Source organism: Podarcis erhardii (assembly GCF_964252035.2).
Source record: "Podarcis erhardii genome assembly, chromosome: Z".
Taxonomy (NCBI): Eukaryota; Metazoa; Chordata; class Lepidosauria; order Squamata; family Lacertidae; genus Podarcis; species Podarcis erhardii.
In genome coordinates this window covers 34,162,082-34,181,009 of record NC_138504.1, presented here as the reverse complement: position 1 = coordinate 34,181,009, position 18,928 = coordinate 34,162,082, and the positions used below count along the sequence as shown (strand labels likewise).

Genomic DNA, 18,928 nt, shown 5'->3' with positions numbered 1-18,928 from the left:
TCCATTCTTACAGTGATGCCAAAAGCTCAAAACCCCTGTGGTGAAGGTGCTTGCAAAGATGAACCCTGCAGCCTGCAGGATTGAATCCACTCACCAACTGGGAGGCAGAGGGTCTGTTTTTGCTGTGATCTCCTTCCTGACCAATGTCAGTGCCTGAAAGCCTCAGATCACTCTGGACAGCCTGACCAAGCATGATCCAGGGTGGTCTTCTTGACGTGTGCCAGGATCCTATTGAATTGGCCTGATTCAGTTCAGGAGTTGGCTGGATCCATTGGTGGCTGGAGCCCATTTGGGCAGAGCCAAAGACAGGCAGAGTCACGTGATGCCTCCACTGGTAGCACAGAAGGTAGTTGGTGGTCCCAGACAGGGAGAACCACACCGTGATTGGTTGTAAGTCAGACAACAGGCATGTGGGGGCTAGGTGTGGGCAGGTTGCTGGGGCAGGTTGCAGCACCCTACCAGCCCCAGAGTATGTCACAGAGCAAGCCTGTTAGTAAATCACACAGTTCAAAGTTGGCATTAACGCTTTACTAGCAAAAACATGTTCTTTATGGACTTGGCTGTCAAGTCTAATGAGCACAGCAGCTCATTCCCTGTACGTCTTATTCCAGGTCCCTGCCTCCCCACAGCCATCTATGGTTCCTCTTCTCCAGAGCTTATTCCAAGCAATCAGAGACTGTGCCTATGTGCTCCACCCATTTTCTGTCTCTTCTGGTTCTGGGAGTCAGGTGGGGTAGCTTGTTGCAGCAGGAGGGGGACACACCCATGACTTTTCACCAGCCTGACTCCTCTCTGCCTCTTGGCTTCCCTACTTCCACTCACCTGCTTCAGCTTCTGCCTCTGATTCTGGACTTCTCTCTGCTACAGACTCCGCCAGCTCACTACGTCCTGTTACCTCTTCAGCTTCTGACACCTCCTCTTCTCTATCTTTTCCCTCTTCTCCCTCTGACCACTCATCATTTTCCACCTCCACTCCCAGGGCTCTGAGCCTTCTTTCCTTGGTGGCTTCCCAGCTCTTCCTCCCACCATTCCTCTACGTCCAGTCAGTCCGTGACAGGGTACCAGCCTCCACTAGAGCACAGCCCTGTTCTAAAGAAATCTTAAGAATGACTGGAGGACAAGGGGGGAAAACTGAAGCCTCTTTCAAAGCAGGAGAAAACTCGTTAAGAATCTGGAAGACAGATTTTGGCTCAACTGTCTGTCATATATGATCTGTTGTGGGATGTGTCCCCCCCCCCTTACCTGCAGGATGCCTGGAGCGATCAGGATGAGCGACTCCACATGGATCCTCAGCAGAACTACAGACTTATCAGTGCTCATCAAACGGCTGAGGGCCTCTCCCTGCTCTTTAAAAGGGCTTTCAGCACATGTGACCCCAAGGACTATCTCATTGAGGTAAAAAACTCTTTGCCTCCTGGGGTGGGCTTAAGATTTATTGAGCACCATTAGAATAGTTGCTGAGTACTGTTGAGAAGAAAACAGTCCTCCCACAATATTAAGCACTAAGGGAAAGCTGCACATCAGTTCGAAAAGTTGTAATTTTTCCCAATTGCATGTCATTTTTTCAATCTAGGCTGATGCCAAACATACAAATATACCACTTGAGGCAGCTATAATCTGCTCTGTAAGCATCTTCTGGAAATTTATTTATTCTTCCTTTATTTTCTCAAAAGTTATATACAACTGTGTCATAAAAATATGTCAAAGAAGCTGCAGCAGCAGAACCATAAAACCCTACAAAAACAACAACAGAAAAGTTAAAACGGGCATCAATGAACTATTGTGGAGGGATGTGTTCTTAACTGCATGGATAGGTCTTGCAGAACAGAAATGTTTTCAGCAACTGTTTAAAGGTTTAGCATAGAAGATGCCTACTGAATTGTTATTAGTAGAGACTGGGCTGGTGACACTAAATGCTCAGTTTCTCATTGTTGTCAGATGCGTCATGCCAATCAACAATGTTCCTGCAGATGATCTCAGAGATTAAAGTGTTCAGGACAGGGTGCCAACTTGAATAGAATTATGTGGGGGCCCAGATAAGCCCCACCCCACATAACTGATCACATGATGCAGTACACACACATCATTTGAATGGGAATGCCCATCAATTTTGTGGGGGTTGGCCCCCTCAAATATTTTATAGTGGAGGCAGAAGCCCCCATGGCCACTAGGAGCTAGCTCCTTGTTCAGGAGGTCCCTGAGGCACCCCAGATCTAAGCTGCTCAGGGCTTTATAAATTCATACAATAATCTTGAACCTGGCTCTGTGGTAGATGGGCAGCCAGAGCTGCTGTTTTCACAATGGCGTCACGTGTTGTTGACCAAATGCCTCCATCAGCAGTCTAGCTGCAGCATTCTGCATCAGCTGGAGCTTCTGACCCAGTTCCCAAGGGCAGTTGCTCTGCTGCTCAGCTCTGGTCCTTCCTGATGAATGTGCCTTCTGTCTTCCCTTCCAGGATGGCACTGTACATCTTATCTATGGGATCCTGGAGAAACCGGTCCCCTCCCTCCAAGCCATCAATGTCTCTGCCCTCCTCTGGAAAGGCCTTCAACGTGTCCAGCTACTGAAACCCATCATCAGGATCCCACCCCTGCCTGGTGACCTGAAGACCATGGAAATAAGAGCTGTTGACGTGGAGATCCCCAGCCAGGAGACAACTTACTGGTGCTTCATCCAGGAGCTCCCAGAGGACTTCCCAAAGCATCACATCGTCATGGTGGGTGGAAGAAAGTACAGCATCTTTCTCCCAACTTCATAGATTTTGACTCCTTTTCTTTCATTTCCCTCCAATCCTTTTACCTTTTTAATATCTATAACAGGGGTCATGAAAAAGGGATGTCATTTTTTCTCTGTGGCAACCTCCAGGAGCCAATGGTAGGTGGAGTCACAGGTTAATAGAGGTGTAAGAGGCCAGGGCATGCTGTGTGTGTGTGTGTGTGTGAAAGACCCATTACTATTTCTGCAGTAGGGTCCCTGTCTTTAGGATCATAGCACCACCCAAAGGGGAGCCTTTTAGCCACTGAGAAGGAATTTTTCTCACCCTTTGCATCAATTGGAGACCAACAGAATGAAGGAAGGTTGAGTCAGCCACAAACTATGGTCTCCTAGGCGCCCTCTGAAGAAAGTGCATGGGAAGAACTTTGAGGAGTTGTTCTGTACACTCCAAAGCTAAACACTTAGGAGTACTTGAAAGATGATTTGAGGAGTTCTGTTAGGTGTCATGGAACTTTAAGGAAAACCCCACTTAAGAATGCTGTACAGTGATACCTCGGGTTACAGACACTTCAGGTTACAGACACTTCAGGTAACAGACTCTGCTAACCCAGAAATAGTACCTTGGGTTAAGAATTTTGCTTCAGGATGAGAACAGAAATCGCACGGCGGCAGCGGGAGGCCCCATTAGCTAAAGTGGTACCTCAGGTTAAGAACAGTTTCAGGTTACGAACGGACCTCCGGAATGAATTAAGTTCTTAACCCGAGGTACCACTGTATATTGGAGTACTCCAAATTATTTGCCTGTGTTGTACCTGCACAGAAAATAGTAGATCCAGTCAAAAGGCAACACACACACATCTGCACTGATTGTTGGAATGCATTTCTAATTATTATTAGTGTATGGATTATTCTGAAATCTTAGAAGGTTGCATAATCTTAGAAGGTGGCATGGTTATGATGGGTGGTGGTGTCTGTGACTATCTTGAATGAATTTGTCACTATGCTGCTGGAGGCAATGGGGGGGGGCAATGGTTGGGGCTCATTTCTTTGTAGAGGCAAGCTCTCAGTGATTCCATCTGTGCAAGCCAGAGGTTTCTGCATATGCCTCTATGCCTTTCTCCATGCAGAAAAGCAAGAGACATCTTCACAGCTCAATTGCATATTCTACACTGACAAAAGCACTTGTGGAAGAGACCAGAGAGGGCTGGTAAGAGTATGCCCTGGGTAGCAGCTCTGAGGGTCAGATCCAGGGCTGACTCGGTGTAAGCTCAGATCCCCAGCTCAGTCCAGATCTCCACCCCAAAGTGGCCTGGCTTTGTCCGAATCCAGTGCACAGCTCCAATTAAGAGGAGGGTAGGCCTGAAGAAAAGGGACGCAGGTGGCGCTGTGGGTTAAACCACAGAGCCTAGGACTTGCCGATCAGAAGGTCGGCGGTTTGAATCCCTGCAACGGGGTGAGCTCCCATTGCCTCCTGCTCCTGCCAACCTAGCAGTTCCAAAGCGCAAGTAGATAAATAGGTACCGCTCCGGTGGGAAGGTAAACGGCGTTTCCGTGCGCAGCTCTGGTTCGCCAGAAGCGGCTTAGTCATGCTGGCCACATGACCCGAAAGCTGTATGCCGGCTCCCTCAGCCAATAAAGCGAGATGAGCGCCACAACCCCAGAGTCGGCCATGACTGGACCTAATGGTCAGGGGTCCCTTTACCTTTACCTTCAGGCCCGAAGAATTCCATCTCCACCTTTTTTATATTTCAAGTCTCGCCTTCCTTTCAGCACTGTTACACTTTCTGCTATGGGAGGGTTTGTAGGAGCTGCAGAACTGCCCCCCCACCCCCACCCCCACCCTCCCAACAGGATGAGAGCGAAATCTGAGAATCGAGCTAATGAGGGGGAAAGTCAATCAGCCTAGAGGGCAATTCCTGCAGAATTCCTTAGTCATCAGCTATGGAGAGCTGTTAGTCAGACCCTGTCACCTTGCAGGTTACAAGAGAGGTAGGAGGGGGAGGGGGAAGGAAAGCCATGACTCAGCAGATCTCAAAGTCACAGCTGTCCATATAGCAACCCACACCCCCACAAGGTGGTTAGGGAAAGAAGAGGAAAAAGGGAAGTGTGAGTTTTAAACAGCAATCCCTCTTCACAGGGAGCTCTTTAAATTGTAGCTCTGAGAGGGACATAGGGGGTCTCTTAATAACTCTCAGACCCTTAATAAGTTACATCTCCCAGAATCCTTTGTGGTAAGCCATGGCTGTTTATCATAGCACTTTAAATGTATGGTGTATATGTGGCCTTTCACTGTTTTGTTCCATTTTGTTCTTTTCAAATACTACATCCATTGTCTCCCAAAGCCTAGATCTAAAGACAGCGCTGAGGATGATCAGTGGCAGACACGGCTTTCTCCCCCTCCTCATTTAATCTCCACAACTCTGTGAGGTAGGATAGGCTGAAAGGCAGAGACTGGCTTCCAAGGTCACCAAGTGAACTTCATGGCCAATGGAGGGATTTGAACCCTGGTCTCTCCCAAATCCTAGACCACTCTAACCACCACACCACACTGATTCTCTTTGCAGTATGAACCGGTCATCACAGAGGGGAACGAAGCTATTGTCCACCACATGGAGGTCTTCCAGTGCGCTGCCAATTTCAACACCTTCCCACACTACAATGGGCCCTGCGACTCCAAGATGAAGCCAGAACGCCTGAACTACTGCCGGCACGTGCTTGCTGCCTGGGCAATGGGTGCACAGGTGTGTCAGATCGAGATAGCTGCCCAATACAGGGCTGGGGCAGAAGTTTCTTCCCATTCCATTCTCTTTGAACTGTTTCCCATCAGTTAATGGAAATGAATTCATGCAACTTTCCAGTGACCCCCACAAAACGGGCATCTTCCACTATTGCCCACGTATTGTGGGATGACCTTTCACTCTGCCTGATAGGCAGCAGCAACAGACACCTTCAGACATCCTGGAAAGAGATCATTGGGGGCTACTAGGGCAGAGCTTTCCAAAATGTGTGTCGGGACACATTAGTGTGTCAGCTGCAATGTGTAGGTATGCCACGTGAATGCTCCCTGTGCTCCTCCTGGGGCTGGAAAGTTTAACCTCCTGTTTGCTAGGAAAACTGAATTACTGTGTCGCGAAATGATGCATATCTAAAAACAGTGTCGCCAGCTTGAAACGTTTGGAAAGCTCTGGGCTAGGGCTTTCCCTTTCTGCATTGCAGGTTTCCAAAAGTCGTGAGCTCTGCCTGATACTCCCCCCTTGGGGGTCAGCATCAGAAGTGCAATATTGGGGTGGGGGTGGGGGGCATGATGATGATTACTATCCATCTGGTTAACTCTCCCTCCCCCTGTCCTTCTTATAGGCTTTTTACTACCCAGAGGATGCAGGGCTTGCATTTGGGGGCCCTGGTTCTTCCAAGTTTATGCGGCTGGAAATCCATTACCACAATCCCCTGGAACTCAAAGGTAAACAAAACTTTGGTGGTGGTGGTGTTAAGACTTATTAGTCGCTTGTTATCTAAAAGGTCTACATGTGGCTTACATTTGAAACATGAACACCGCCCTGTGATTGTCCGATGAAGGGTTGTATTATTTATTTAATTTATTAAATAAATAATAAGCAATATTATCAAGGGTCTAGAATGAGGATAGGGGACCCCTGGCATCACAGAATTACATGTGAAAAGCATCTAGTGGTCTCAATAGACCACAAGCTTCACATGAGTCAGTAGCATGATGCAGCAGCAAAAAAGTGAATGCTATCCTAGGCTGCATCAACAGTAGTGTCTGGATCAAGTGAAGTAACGGTGCCACTCTATTCTGCCTTGGTCAGACCCCACTTGGAGTACTATGTCCAGTTCTAGGTGCCACAATTTAAGAAAGATGCTGGAACACTTGCAGAGGAGGGCGATCAAAATGATAAAGGGTCTGGAAACCAAGCCCTATGGGGAACAGTTGAGGGAGTTGGGCATGTTTAGCCTGGAGAGGAGGAGACTGAGAGGAGATATGATAGCCATCTTCAAATATCTAAAGGATTGTCACATGGAAGGTGAAGCAAGCTTGTTTTTTCCTCCTCTGGAGGCTACAACCTGAAATAATGAATTCAAATGACAGGAACTTTCTGGTGCTGTTCAACAGTGGGATGGACTCCCTCAGACTCAGAGGGTGGTGGACTCTCCTTCCTTGGATGTTCTTAAACAGAGGTTGGATTGGCATCTGTTAGGTGTTATTTCACTGTGATTCTTGCATTGCAGGGAGTTGGATTAGATCATTCCTTGACTGGGGGGTGGGATGGGGCAGGCTGCTTATGCATCTCTCAAACCCAGTGGCGTAGCGTGGTGGGTGCTGGGGGGGCCGGCCGCACCGGGCGCAACATCTGGGGGTTAGGGTTAGGGGGCGCAAATCCATGGGTTAGGGGGCGCAAATTACTTGCCTTGCCCTGGGTGCTGACAACCCACGCTACGCCACTGCTCAAACCTCAGAGAAGAGACTTTGTGGCTGCTGTTTCCTCCCCACCCTCCCCCAAATGCCACTTAGCTGCTTGGCTGAGCTTACAAGGCTGAGAATGAAAAGGTGCCTCTCAAAATAATGAGCGAAGGGGCAGCCTCTCCTGCTTCTACCACATTTTGTGACAGCAAGCTGGCTTCAGGGAGGTGTGGGGAGAGGGATAAGAAAATGCAAAGTGGCTGCATTTCCATAAACACAAAGTTGCCTGCTCCTTGACTTCCTCTGAGTATTTTTAGAAAGCCCCAGCATCTGTGCTGCTCAACAGTCACAGGGTGTTGGGAAGCAACTCATCTATAAATAATGGGGTTTGGTTCTTTCTGTTGAACCAACACCTCCTTCATTTATTCTTAACCACCTGTTGTGCCCAGTTTGGAGACAGGGACATAAAAGGAGATGGATGTCCTGGCCAAAATCAGATTATCTTCCTTTATGGCTTTAACATGGGGATTGGGAAACTAGCCAGTTTGGGTCTGATCTCGAGAGTCAAAAACCTCTGAAAATGAGTTACTGAGAACTGGAAGTGGTGAGAGTGTTGCTCTTGCACTCAGGTCCTGCTTGGACTCCAATTGGAGCACCTTGTTGGCTGACTACTGCTGGATAGCCCAGTTGGTTGGAGTGTGGTTTTGATAACACCAAGGTCACAGGTTCAATACCCATATGTGACAGCTGCCTATTCCTGCATTGCCAGGGGTTGGATTAGATGATCCTCAGGATCCCTTCCAGCTCTATGCTTCTGTGAGAACAGGATGCTAAACTAGATGCTTCCCCCTTTGACCTGGTGCAGCAGCCAGGCTCTTCTCATTTTCTTCTTCAACTGTGGGGGAGGTAAACATCTTTTTGGAGTGCTCTTCACATCTGGCTTAGCAGTGAGGATGGCAGAGATTATGTTGGCAAGTATGAAGTGGGCTCATTTTGATGGGGGCACCTACTGGGCATGAGAACAGCCCAGCCCCAAGATTGGCCAGCAACATGTTCTTCTGATGCTTCTTCCATCATCAGTCCTGCTATGAGAAAAGAATAAGATGCAGTTATGGATTTCCTGCTGGTTCAGAAGGAGCACACAAACAATGAGCAGAACATCTGGAGTCAAGATGAGGTCAGAGGGGGCTGATGAGGGGGCATGTATCACAGGACTGCAAGTTCTGAAAGCCTTTCCCCCACCATCCTTCTCCATCTAGTATGCAGTTTGCAGGATGTCAGGTGCCCAGAGGGGCCATTAAACAGCAGTGACATTTCAAGCAAACTCAGAGGGGCCCAAGACAGCAGATTCTATTTGGATTGGCTGCTAATTACGGCCCCAGGCAGAGGAAGATCTTACATCACCCACTATGGTGTGTGTACAGCTCATAATCCCTGAGTTATGAAAGAAGCAGGTTTGTTTATAAGGTGTTCTTAAAGTTAGTAGGTATGGAGTTTGGATTAGTAGTAGTAGTAGTATTTTACAACATATTAGTGACTTCTTTTTTACAAAACAGTAAAAAATACCTGCAACAAATAGATAACCCATAACATTAAAAACAAAAGAGAGAAAAATCTAAAACTCATCTATATTTTTGAAAGGGAGGACTGCAACACCCCACTCACTGATGGAAGCCACAGATTAAATAATAACATTTTTAAAGCAACCAGAACCAAAACATTCAGGGTATTCCCCCCCCCCACACACACACATCAAACCTAATCTCAGATCCATATATATTTTAAAATATATCCATAAGAACATAACATAAAAGCATGAGAATAGTTCTGCTGGATCAGGCCAAAGGGGGTGCCTCTAAGCCCTGTTAGCTCAGAGGCCACACAAAACCCCCCAATGGGAAGCCTATAAGCAAGAGCTGAGCTCAACATTACCCTCCCTTCCTGCAGTTTCTGGCAACTGGCATTCAGCAGCACTCTGCTTTCAGCGGTAGAGGCAGAGCACAGCCTTTGTGGCTAGCAAGCATTGGTAGTCTTCCACGCGTTTGTCAATTCCTCTTTTAAAGCCATCCAAGCTTATGGCCCTCACCGCCTCTTGTGGGAGTGAGTTCCACAGTTTAACAATGTGATGTGTGAGCTCCATAGCAAGGGTAGAATCATCAGACCATGCCCTGTAAGGTTTAATTCATTTCCAAGATCTGCTGCCTGTACCTATGAAGATGATCATGGAGACAGCCTAGTTCTACACCCAACACTGAAGGCTGTTCTGCAACTCTCGTTAACATGAGCTTCTTCTTCTTTTCAAACTTTGACAGGTCGCCGTGATTCCTCAGGGATCCGCTTGTATTACACAGCCTCTCTCCGGCCTTACAATGCAGGGATCATGGAGCTGGGCTTGGTCTACACACCGGTGATGGCCATTCCACCAGGCGAAACACACTTCCACCTGACTGGCTACTGCACTGATAAATGCACTCAGCTGGTAAGCAGGGGAATAGTGGTGTGTGTGAGCTATCACCTGGGTGCAGTTTTTTGGGGGGTTGCATCAAGGCGCCCTGCTCCGCCGTGAGCTGTTGGCTCCTTCTCAGCACCCTCCAGCTGGAGGGTGATTGAGCAGGATGAAACAGGTGTGCACTCTGATCCCTGCAAGCCCAGCGCTGCTTTTGCTACGGGGTTGCTCACAGGGGCCAGGTTGCATCCTTCTCAGCCACCATCCCACCCCAAAAGCCAGGAGAAAGACGCAACAAATTACAGGGACTCTTCCTGTAAGCAGTGCTGCTCTCAAAAGCAGCGCTAGGCTTGCAGGGGCCAGGGAGCAGGCCTGCTCGCCGCACCCCATGAGCCCAGTGTCATTTTTTTTGAGAGTCTTGTAAAGTGACATTGGACTTGCGGGGCGCTGGGAGTGTGCCCCGCTTTGAAGCAGTGGGTCGGGGTCGCAGGCAGGGAACACTCCACCGCTGCAGGTGAGTATGTTTACCTTTAGGCAAGCATAGCCAACAAGGCACACAGGGAGCTAGCTGCCTTCTACTGAGTCAGACCAATGATCCACTGAGCTCAGTAGTGTCTAAGCACACTGGCAGCAGCTCTGTGGGGTTTCAGGCAGGAGGCAATCCCAGGCCTGGGATCTTCTTCTCGCAAAGCACCCGCTCTATGACTGAGCTGTGGCCCTGCACCAACAAATAAAGTATGATTCTAGTCCTCATGGTTCTGAATAAAGGGCTGAATTAAATAGGAACAAAGGAAGTTGATCTTGTATAAAGTCAGAGCAACAGTCCTTCTACACTGGCCAACAGCAGCTCTCCGGGGTTTCTGGCAGAGGCCTCACTTGGCCGTACTTGGCAATGCCATTAGGGGTTGAACTTGGGACCTTCTGCATGCAAAGCAGATGCTCCACCCCTGAGCTATTTCCCTTCCCCAGAATCGTGACCTGTGTCGAAACCAGGGGGGAAACAATGCCAGTTCTAGATATTGTGTAGTGAAACCACTACATGAGACAACTTGCAGTTAGCCCCTTTTTTGGTGTTCCACATTGATTTCTGATAATTGAGTAGCCACCTTCCCTTCCACTTGAAAGCATTTGCCATTTGCGATTCAATCCTCTGGGCCACAAATATTTGTGCGACTTGTCTTGCCAGGCACTGCCACCTTCTGGGATCCACATATTTGCTTCCCAACTTCACACCCACCTGACAGGGAGGAGCGTGGAGACAGTGTTGTCGAGAGAAGGGAGAGAAGAGGAAATTGTCAACATCGACAAGCACTACAGCCCTCACTTCCAGGTACAGCTTTGATAGTCATTATATACAGACTATGTACCTCTCTCGCCCTGACCTAGCCACTGTGATCCACGTGACGGTCACCTCCAGACTTGATTATTGTAACTCACTCTACGTGGGGCTGCCCTTGAGACTGACCCAGAAACTCCAGCAGGTGCAGAATGCCACGGTGAGACTCCTTACAAGGTTCTCGCCGTGGGATTACATTCACCTGGTGCTATACCAGCTGCACTGGCTCCCGGTGGAGTACAGGATCAGGTTTAAGGTGCTGGTTTTAACCTTTAAAGCCCTATACGGCCTAGGACCCTCGTACCTACGGGACCGCCTCTCCTGGTATGTCCCATGGAGGACCTTATGGTCTTCAAACAAAAACATCTTGGAGGCCCTGGGCCACAGGGAGGTTAGGCTGGCCTCAACCAGAGCCAGGGCTTTTTCGGCTGTGGCCCCGATCTGGTGGAACACTCTGTCACAAGAGACTAGGGCCCTGCGGGACTTGACATCTTTCCGCAGGGCCTGCAAGACAGAGCTGTTCCACCAGACCTTTGGCCAAGGCACAGCCTGACCACCTCCTTCTGTAATCCTCATAGAATGCTAGCCCAATGGTTGCCATTACTGTATTTTTCGCTCTATAGGAAATGAAGGGGAAATGTGTGTGCGTCCTATGGAGCGAAGACGCCATAGCCCCGCGACCCTCTCCTGACTGGCAGGAGCCTCCATAGCCACGCGTCACCTCTCCAGCCGGGAGAGCGCGCGGGGGGCTTCTTTTGCCCTCTCCCAGCTGGGGAGGTGACGCGCGGCTATGGCAGGAGCCTCTATAGCCGGGCGTCACCTCTCCAGCCAGGAGAGCGTGCGGGGCAAAAGAAGCCCCCCGTGACCTTCTCCCGGCTGGAGAGGTGAGCGCGGCTATGGCAGGATCCTCTTTAGCCGCGCGCCACCTCTCCAGCTGGGAGAGCGCGTGAGGGGCTAAAGAAGCCATAGCCCCGCGACCCTCTCCCAGCTGGAGAGGTGACGCGCGACTATGGCAGCAGCCTCTCCGCTGTGCCTTTCCGCTGCTCCCTGACCTGCACACCGACCCCTCTCACTCTCCAGGCTTCCAAGGTAGCCACCTGAACGGCACCTTGTTTTAGAGCGGGAAAACAAGAGGAGGAAAATTCTCCCCCTCTCTGCCCAGCGCCTCCTGCCACTTCGCTGAAGGGGCGCTGGGCAGAGAGGGGGAGAAATTTTTTTTCTTGTTCTCCCCCCTCTAAAATAAGGTGCGTCCTATGGTGTGAAAAATACGGTAATTTGATTCTGAATTTCAATTAATTGATTGTGATTTTATGTAAACTGTGTTACATTTACTGTTGTTAGCCGCTCTGAGCCCGGCTTTGGCTGGGGAGGGTGGGATATAAATAAATTATTATTATTATTATTATTATTATTATTATTATTATTATTATTAGATGTTCAGCTGTGATTCGTACCTTGCAGGGGTTGGACTAGATGGCGCAATGGGTCCCCTCCCAACTCTACAATTCTATGATTCCAATGCATTTTAAAATAAGCCTAGAGTGCCCTGCAGTTAAGGGACAGAGGTTCTCTACCCTGCCAAGCAATATCTCTCACCCTCAAGGCCTTCCATCACATTTCACTTCCACCTCAGTTACCCTCTGCTTACCTGTACATCTCTCTACTCCTATCTCCCGCTTTATTTTAGGAGATCCGCATGTTAAAGAAAATTGTGACCGTTTTCCCGGTAAGCACATGTCTAAATGATGTTTTGTTTAATCCTTCGTAGGAGGGGTTTCGGGGGGGCACTCTGCCACCTTATTATTCATTAATAATACCCATCAGTCCTAGGGATATAGATGAGGGTAACCCTCTGAGTGATGGGGTAAACTCCAAAGGGCATACGCACACCAAAAGAGTTTCCCTTTGGGTCAGTCCTTTGGGATGTGACAACAGCTGCTCCGACTGAGTGCTTGGTTGTAGATGGGCTTGCCTCTAGGCAAAGGATTTGAGCAGGTGCATGTGGGGGGAAGAGATTTGACCAGGCTTCCAAGCAAGAGATGGAATGCTAGGGACCTCTGTTGTTGCGAGAGCATGAGTTGTTGCTGGCATCAATCTGTCTCAGGAGACAATGGAGTGCACCTCTGGGGTGAAGTCAAACCACTGTGTTAGCAGCACAGAAGTTACTCCACTGGGGTTCAAAGCCTGGGCAGTGTGAATGGAGGTCCTGGGCTGCCCACACAACAAGACCACCCTCTCAGCCTCACTGATGTGGTCCAAAGGAAAGCAGAGCAATACGTTTGGCACCAGCTTGGCTACAGGAGTTGCCAGAAGGAGGTGTACAAGGCACCATCCAACCACCTTCAAGATTCCACTCTGTATTTGTACAGAGTTTACACCTTGGCCTTTTCTTCTCCTGAAGATATCCCACAAGGCAGTGGAGGTTTAGGATCAGAGTTTTCCTTCTCTCCTACATGAGCTCCCTTCCCAGGTTGGGAAGCCCAACCTGCCCATCACTTCCCTCTACAGTGCATTCAGAAACTGCCTTCTTGACCACTGGGCCTACTATTGGTTTCATCTGCTTAATCTGCTGGAGCCTGTCTTCACAGGCAGGGAGAGTCCCTCACACACCAGGAGCTTGTGACCCATCTGCTCCCCTCACCTGGTTTAGCAAGCCAGTTGAAGCTGTTCCTGGGGTGTGGCCGCTGTCATATGCTGACAGCTTCTAGGAGCCGCAGGTGAAAGCTAAGTGCAGGGTGGGGACCAAAGGTGGACAAATTATCCCTGAAAGATCATGACATGTCTCCTAATCAGAGGAACTGCCCCTCCCCTAACACTCCATGTGCTGCTCATAAATACATACACAGTGTGATTTGGTGAGTTTGCTGCAATTTTGTTATTTTATATTCCTTGTTGCTTGTCTTGTATTTAAATACTTTTACTGAGTCTCTTTCATATTGATTGGCCCATCTATCTCAGTGTCCTCTGCACTGACTGGCAGCAGCTCTCCAGGGTTTCAGGCAGGGATTCTTGAACGTTACATGAGTGGAGGCACCAGATGGCATGGCATGGATCCCTGCCACTTTTTCTCTTGCTGCAGAGCCCTGGTGTCACAGATGCACAGGCCCAGCTGGTTATTCTCCCCAGAAGGAACTCTGTTGAAAAGCATTAGTGTCCCAAGAGGAAGTGAGGGCAGGTGATGCAGACACCAGCTCTCTGGCACTTTTCTGTTTATTTCCAGGGTTTTCTCTCGACACAGACTGCCTTTTTGGCTGGGGCTCTCAGCTATCCAAACATGACAAACTGAACAGATATAAGACAAAAAGGGATGAAAATATGCACAGAAACCCCCTGTATGGGTGAGAATAGGAGACAGGGAAGTGTGATTTAGCTGGAAGAGATAAGGACATAAGAGGAGCCCAGCTGGATCAGGCAAAAAGGCCCTTCTAGCCCAGCATCCTGCTCTCACTTATGTCCATTTACTATAGGACTGCAGAACCCCAAGCCTGGGGCCCAAATGCAGCTCTCCAGTCCTTTCTGTCTGACCCTTGCAACTTTCACCAGCCACACCCCTCAACAGCTTGGCTTCACACCCTCCCTGAGTGTTTTTGCATGACTGTCCTTGAACTCTGATAATGCCTCTTGCTTGCCTGGAAGGAGGATTGAGAAAGGAGTGTGTGTGTGTGTGTGTGTGTGTGTAGAAAGTAACCTACTGCACATGGGTAAAATTCAAATCCATTGACCTGCCCACTTTCACCTCTGTCCCCACTCACCACAGCCATATGACCTCCAAAAAGTTACCCATTAGAGAATGCAGCCCTCAAGCTGAAAAGCTCCCTGCTCCCGATCCAGTTTCAAATATGTGTTTTTCTACCAACAGGGTGATGTTCTCAGAACCACCTGCATGTACAACACTGAAGACAGGACTAAGGCAACTGTGGTGAGCATCTCTGGATAGGTTCTGGGATACAGTATGGATTTGTGCCACTTGTGAAGATATGAAAAAACCCAAAAGCCAAAGGGGTGCTGCCTTCGTTCTCTGTCTAACACTGCATATGTCATGCAAAACCAGAACAAAGTATTCAAAATAAACAGTAGTACAAATTCCCACTCTTAATCTGCATTGTTTATAGACACCCTTTTGCAGAATGTGGATTGCTTGATCCCATAACTTTTTAATATTGTGTTTTGTAACACAGAGCACTATGATTTTTGGCCTCCTTCTGAAACTGGGTGAGGGTGTAATGCAAGTGAGACCATGTCTACTTAGAAGGAAGTCCTGTTGGACTGAATGGGGTTTACTCCCAAATGAGTGGATGTAGGATCTGAGCCTTGGCCACCAAGGGCATGGAATGAAGGAAAGACTATGGAATATGAGAGTTTGGGTTTGGTGTGCAATGGGACAGGCCTCCCTCATGGGAGGAATCAACAGAGCTGGGTCCCTCCATTCACATCATCTTCTCAATTTCTGCAACCTACAGGGCGGTTTTGGCATTATGGAAGAGATGTGTGTGAACTACATCCACTACTACCCCCAGACGGAGCTGGAGCTGTGTAAGAGCGCCATAGATTTGGGCTACCTCCATCGCTATTTTAATCTAGTAAACAGGTAATTATAATTGCCCTAATGTGAGATCATTAATTGAGGAACAAACTGGCTTGCTGGAGGACCCACCAAAATGGTCTCTGGTAGGGCCACCTTGACCCAAACTGGGCTGATGCAGAGAAAACCCAACCCAGCTTGAATCCAGCCCCAGAATCAATTTGTGGGACAGGACTAAAGTTTAATTAGGGTTATTTAAAGCCTAATTTAACATACAATCAACAGGGGACACGCACAGTCCTACCTGTAGATACCATTGGGGACGGAACCTCTTGTATGCAAAGCAGCTGCTCTGCTCTACTGAACTATCACTCTGCCCCTTAAAATAAAGCAAGATTCTGGTCCCCAGAATTCTGAAGGAAGGACTGAGTTTAATAGGAACATAGAAAGCTGCCTTATATTGAATCAGATCCTTGGCCCATCTAGCTCAGTTTTGTCCACTCTGACTGGCAGTGGCTTTTGGGGATTTTAGGCAGGGAGTCTTTTCCCAGCTCCACCTGCAGATTCTAGGTATTGAACCTGGAACCTTCTGCAGGTGCTGTACTACTAAACTGTTTTTGATGTTATGAGGCTTTGCCTTTTTCTCTTTTCCCCTTCCTGAGACAAGAGTTTTCTCCTTCTGGCAGATTTAACGATGAGGATGTCTGCACATGCCCAGAGACCTCTGTCACAGAGCAATTTGCTTCTGTCCCTTGGAATTCTTTCAACAGAGATGTCCTGAAGTCCCTGTATGACTTTGCCCCGATTTCTATGCATTGTAATAAATCCTCAGCAGTGCTTTTCCCGGTATGTATAGTAATGAGGAACTTTGGGGGAAGCTGGGGGAAGTGGACAGAGAAATCAAAGGTGTTTTACCAATTCCTTGGTCTGTGCTGGGTTTCTTTGAACACAAGGGCTAATATCTAAGTGAACTATTGGAATTAATTCCAGTTACAGATGGGTAGCCGTGTTGGTCTGCCATAGTCAAAAAATAAAAATAAAAAATAATAAAAATTCCTTCCAGTAGCACCTTAAAGACCAACTAAGTTAGTTCTAGGTATGAGCTTTCGTGTGCATGCACACTTCTTCAGATACACTGAAACAGAAGTCACCAGACCCTTCTATATAGTGAGAAGGTGGGGAGGGGTATTACTCAGAAGGGTGGTGGGAATGGGTGATTGGCAGATAGCTGTGATGAGCCTGTTGGCGACTCTTAACGACTGCAATAGGTCTTACAGGAAAAAGCAAGGGGTGAAAAGGTGAAAAATGGCTTTGTCATGTATAATGAGATAAGAATCCAATGTCTTTGTTCAGACCAGGTCTCTCCATGGTTTTAAGTTTGGTAATAAGTTGCAATTCAGCAGCTTCTCTTTCCAGTCTATTTCTGAAATTCCTCATACCTAGATTGAAGTGTTCTCCTACTGGTTTCTCTGTCTTGTGATTTTTATTTTGTTTTGACTTTTGGAATTAATGGGTCTCCTCCACGGGTTTATTCAGATCCTGGGTACGTTGCATCAGTTTTCCCGATTGTAAAACCAGCATTTCTGTCCTGTTCTAATGTTCCTTTCATGTGGCAGTACTTGTGGCATTATGAAGCTGTGGCTTTTTTTACCACAGTGGCTTTTTTGATCTAGCCCAAACCCCTACAATACATGTCATGCTGAATGTCATTCACACCACTGGGTGTGGCATGACATAAAGATGAACATCATTGGACAACGCCAATACTCCCCACCCCTTCTGCACATGCAAGCTTCTGTTCCCCCACATCTTCCCCTTACAAACAGCAGGATGGAATTGTAATATGGTATAACTGCTTAAAATTTCATCACTTTACTCCCACAATTTTCTGGGTTAAGGGGGTTGCAAATGGATTTTTTTTTTCCTGGAATCAAATAACATGGAAATGAGTGCTAATCTTCTGCTATATTCTGCCAGATTTCAGGAAGTGGTTTTTACTTAATTTGAAAGCGCAAATATAATGTGCAAATTAATAGTTTGGGGGAATGGAATAAAGCGTTGTTTGAATGTAGCCCACAACTAATGTTGGGCAAGTTGGTCTTGTCCATTAATTTCAATAGGTCTACTCTGAGTAGGGCTAGCATTGGATACAACCCATTGCATTCTTTTTTCATGATGAAGACAAGTGGAACAAGTTCCCCTCCTCCCTGCCAAGTATTATTTTGCCCTGTTTTGCATTGCACGCATATTATTATTCACAACTGTCTAATTTTCTCCCCATTGCATTGCCCATCCAAAGGCACAGGAACGTGTTTCTAAGTAGTAATGCAGACCTGAATGGCCACAGCGCATTGCCTATGCCTGAAGGTCTACAGCTAGCACAACTGGAGACTCCTCTGGAGCAACAGATTTATGCTTTTCATATCAGAAGTGCAAAATTCCATGGGTATTTCTCAGTGACATTGAATATAAAGCACCAAACACACATACATACACGCACCCCAGCTCTCAGGGCATCCCAGGAGAAAAAAATGTGCCTTTTTGACTGTCTCTTTTAGACTCTTTCAGCCCAAAGATAGGTCTCATAGAAAGTGACAATGAATAATCTTGGCCAGGAGGGACATGTGATGAGCAGCCTTCATCACTGAAGACCTTTGCTTCTGTAGTTGGACTTTAAAAGTAATCACCCAAACTGTTTAAGTCATAAATAGAAGGATTGAATCCATTTTATGAAGGGGAAGTTCTTGGATTTGGAGGACAGTGCAAGGCTAGGGAAACTTTTGTATGATCCACCAAGGCAAGGCCTACTAGGGATGGCTCAGAACTCCACATCTGCTGATGACTGGAATCCATGTGGTCTCTAGGGGCAAAAGGGGGCCTCCACCCAATTCCACATGCAGAATCTTAACTTCAGTCCTGGTGACTCCATTGCATCTGAGGACAGCAGGCTGGTTTAGAGGGTGTAGGTCAAACCATCGGCTTGCCACTGCTTCCTGCACATTCCTCCTGAGGCTACTGCCTCACTCTGCTGAATGATAAGACCAGATTTGCATTCTGGAATGGAATCAGGAATCTGTCGCACTGTGAGAAGACCATACCTAAAGAAAATTGGGCTGCTCCAAGCCTCTTTCCCTGAGTTTGGCATTGGATGGTTGAACTCACTTTGGACCTGTTCTGCTATTCATCCCTCTTTTTTTGGCATCTAGTTCCCAAAGAAGTGGGATAATGAACAAAAGGCTTAGAGTTGAGAGGTCAAGCACATGGCCCTGATTGTGCAGAAAGTTCAGTCCTCACCATAAAACACTTAAAGGACTGGAAGTTAAGAAATGCCTTTGAAAGCAACTATCTTATCAGGACAGAGTTGGGGGAATAACTTCTTCACACAGCACATAGTTAAACTATGGAACTCACTCCCACAGGGAGGCAGTGATGGCCACCAACCTAGATGGCTTTTATAAGAAGTTTAGACAAATTAATAGTGAAGGCTAT

The 18,928-nt window shown here is 47.7% G+C and overlaps 1 protein-coding gene across 3 annotated transcripts in view; it reads left to right on the top strand.

The window, feature by feature from the left end:
- The window catches only part of DBH (dopamine beta-hydroxylase), a 35,997-nt gene that overhangs the window by 13,915 nt on the left and 3,154 nt on the right, over positions 1 to 18,928 (top strand). For all 3 annotated transcript variants that reach the window (XM_081847078.1, XM_081847077.1, XM_081847076.1), the window contains 10 exons: positions 1,249 to 1,395; positions 2,456 to 2,716; positions 5,280 to 5,456; positions 6,073 to 6,175; positions 9,448 to 9,614; positions 10,768 to 10,911; positions 12,605 to 12,643; positions 14,777 to 14,836; positions 15,378 to 15,505; positions 16,126 to 16,285. In XM_081847078.1, coding sequence (XP_081703204.1) covers positions 1,249 to 1,395; positions 2,456 to 2,716; positions 5,280 to 5,456; positions 6,073 to 6,175; positions 9,448 to 9,614; positions 10,768 to 10,911; positions 12,605 to 12,643; positions 14,777 to 14,836; positions 15,378 to 15,505; positions 16,126 to 16,285 — 1,386 coding nt within the window. The remainder of the gene's footprint in view (positions 1 to 1,248; positions 1,396 to 2,455; positions 2,717 to 5,279; positions 5,457 to 6,072; positions 6,176 to 9,447; positions 9,615 to 10,767; positions 10,912 to 12,604; positions 12,644 to 14,776; positions 14,837 to 15,377; positions 15,506 to 16,125; positions 16,286 to 18,928) is intronic.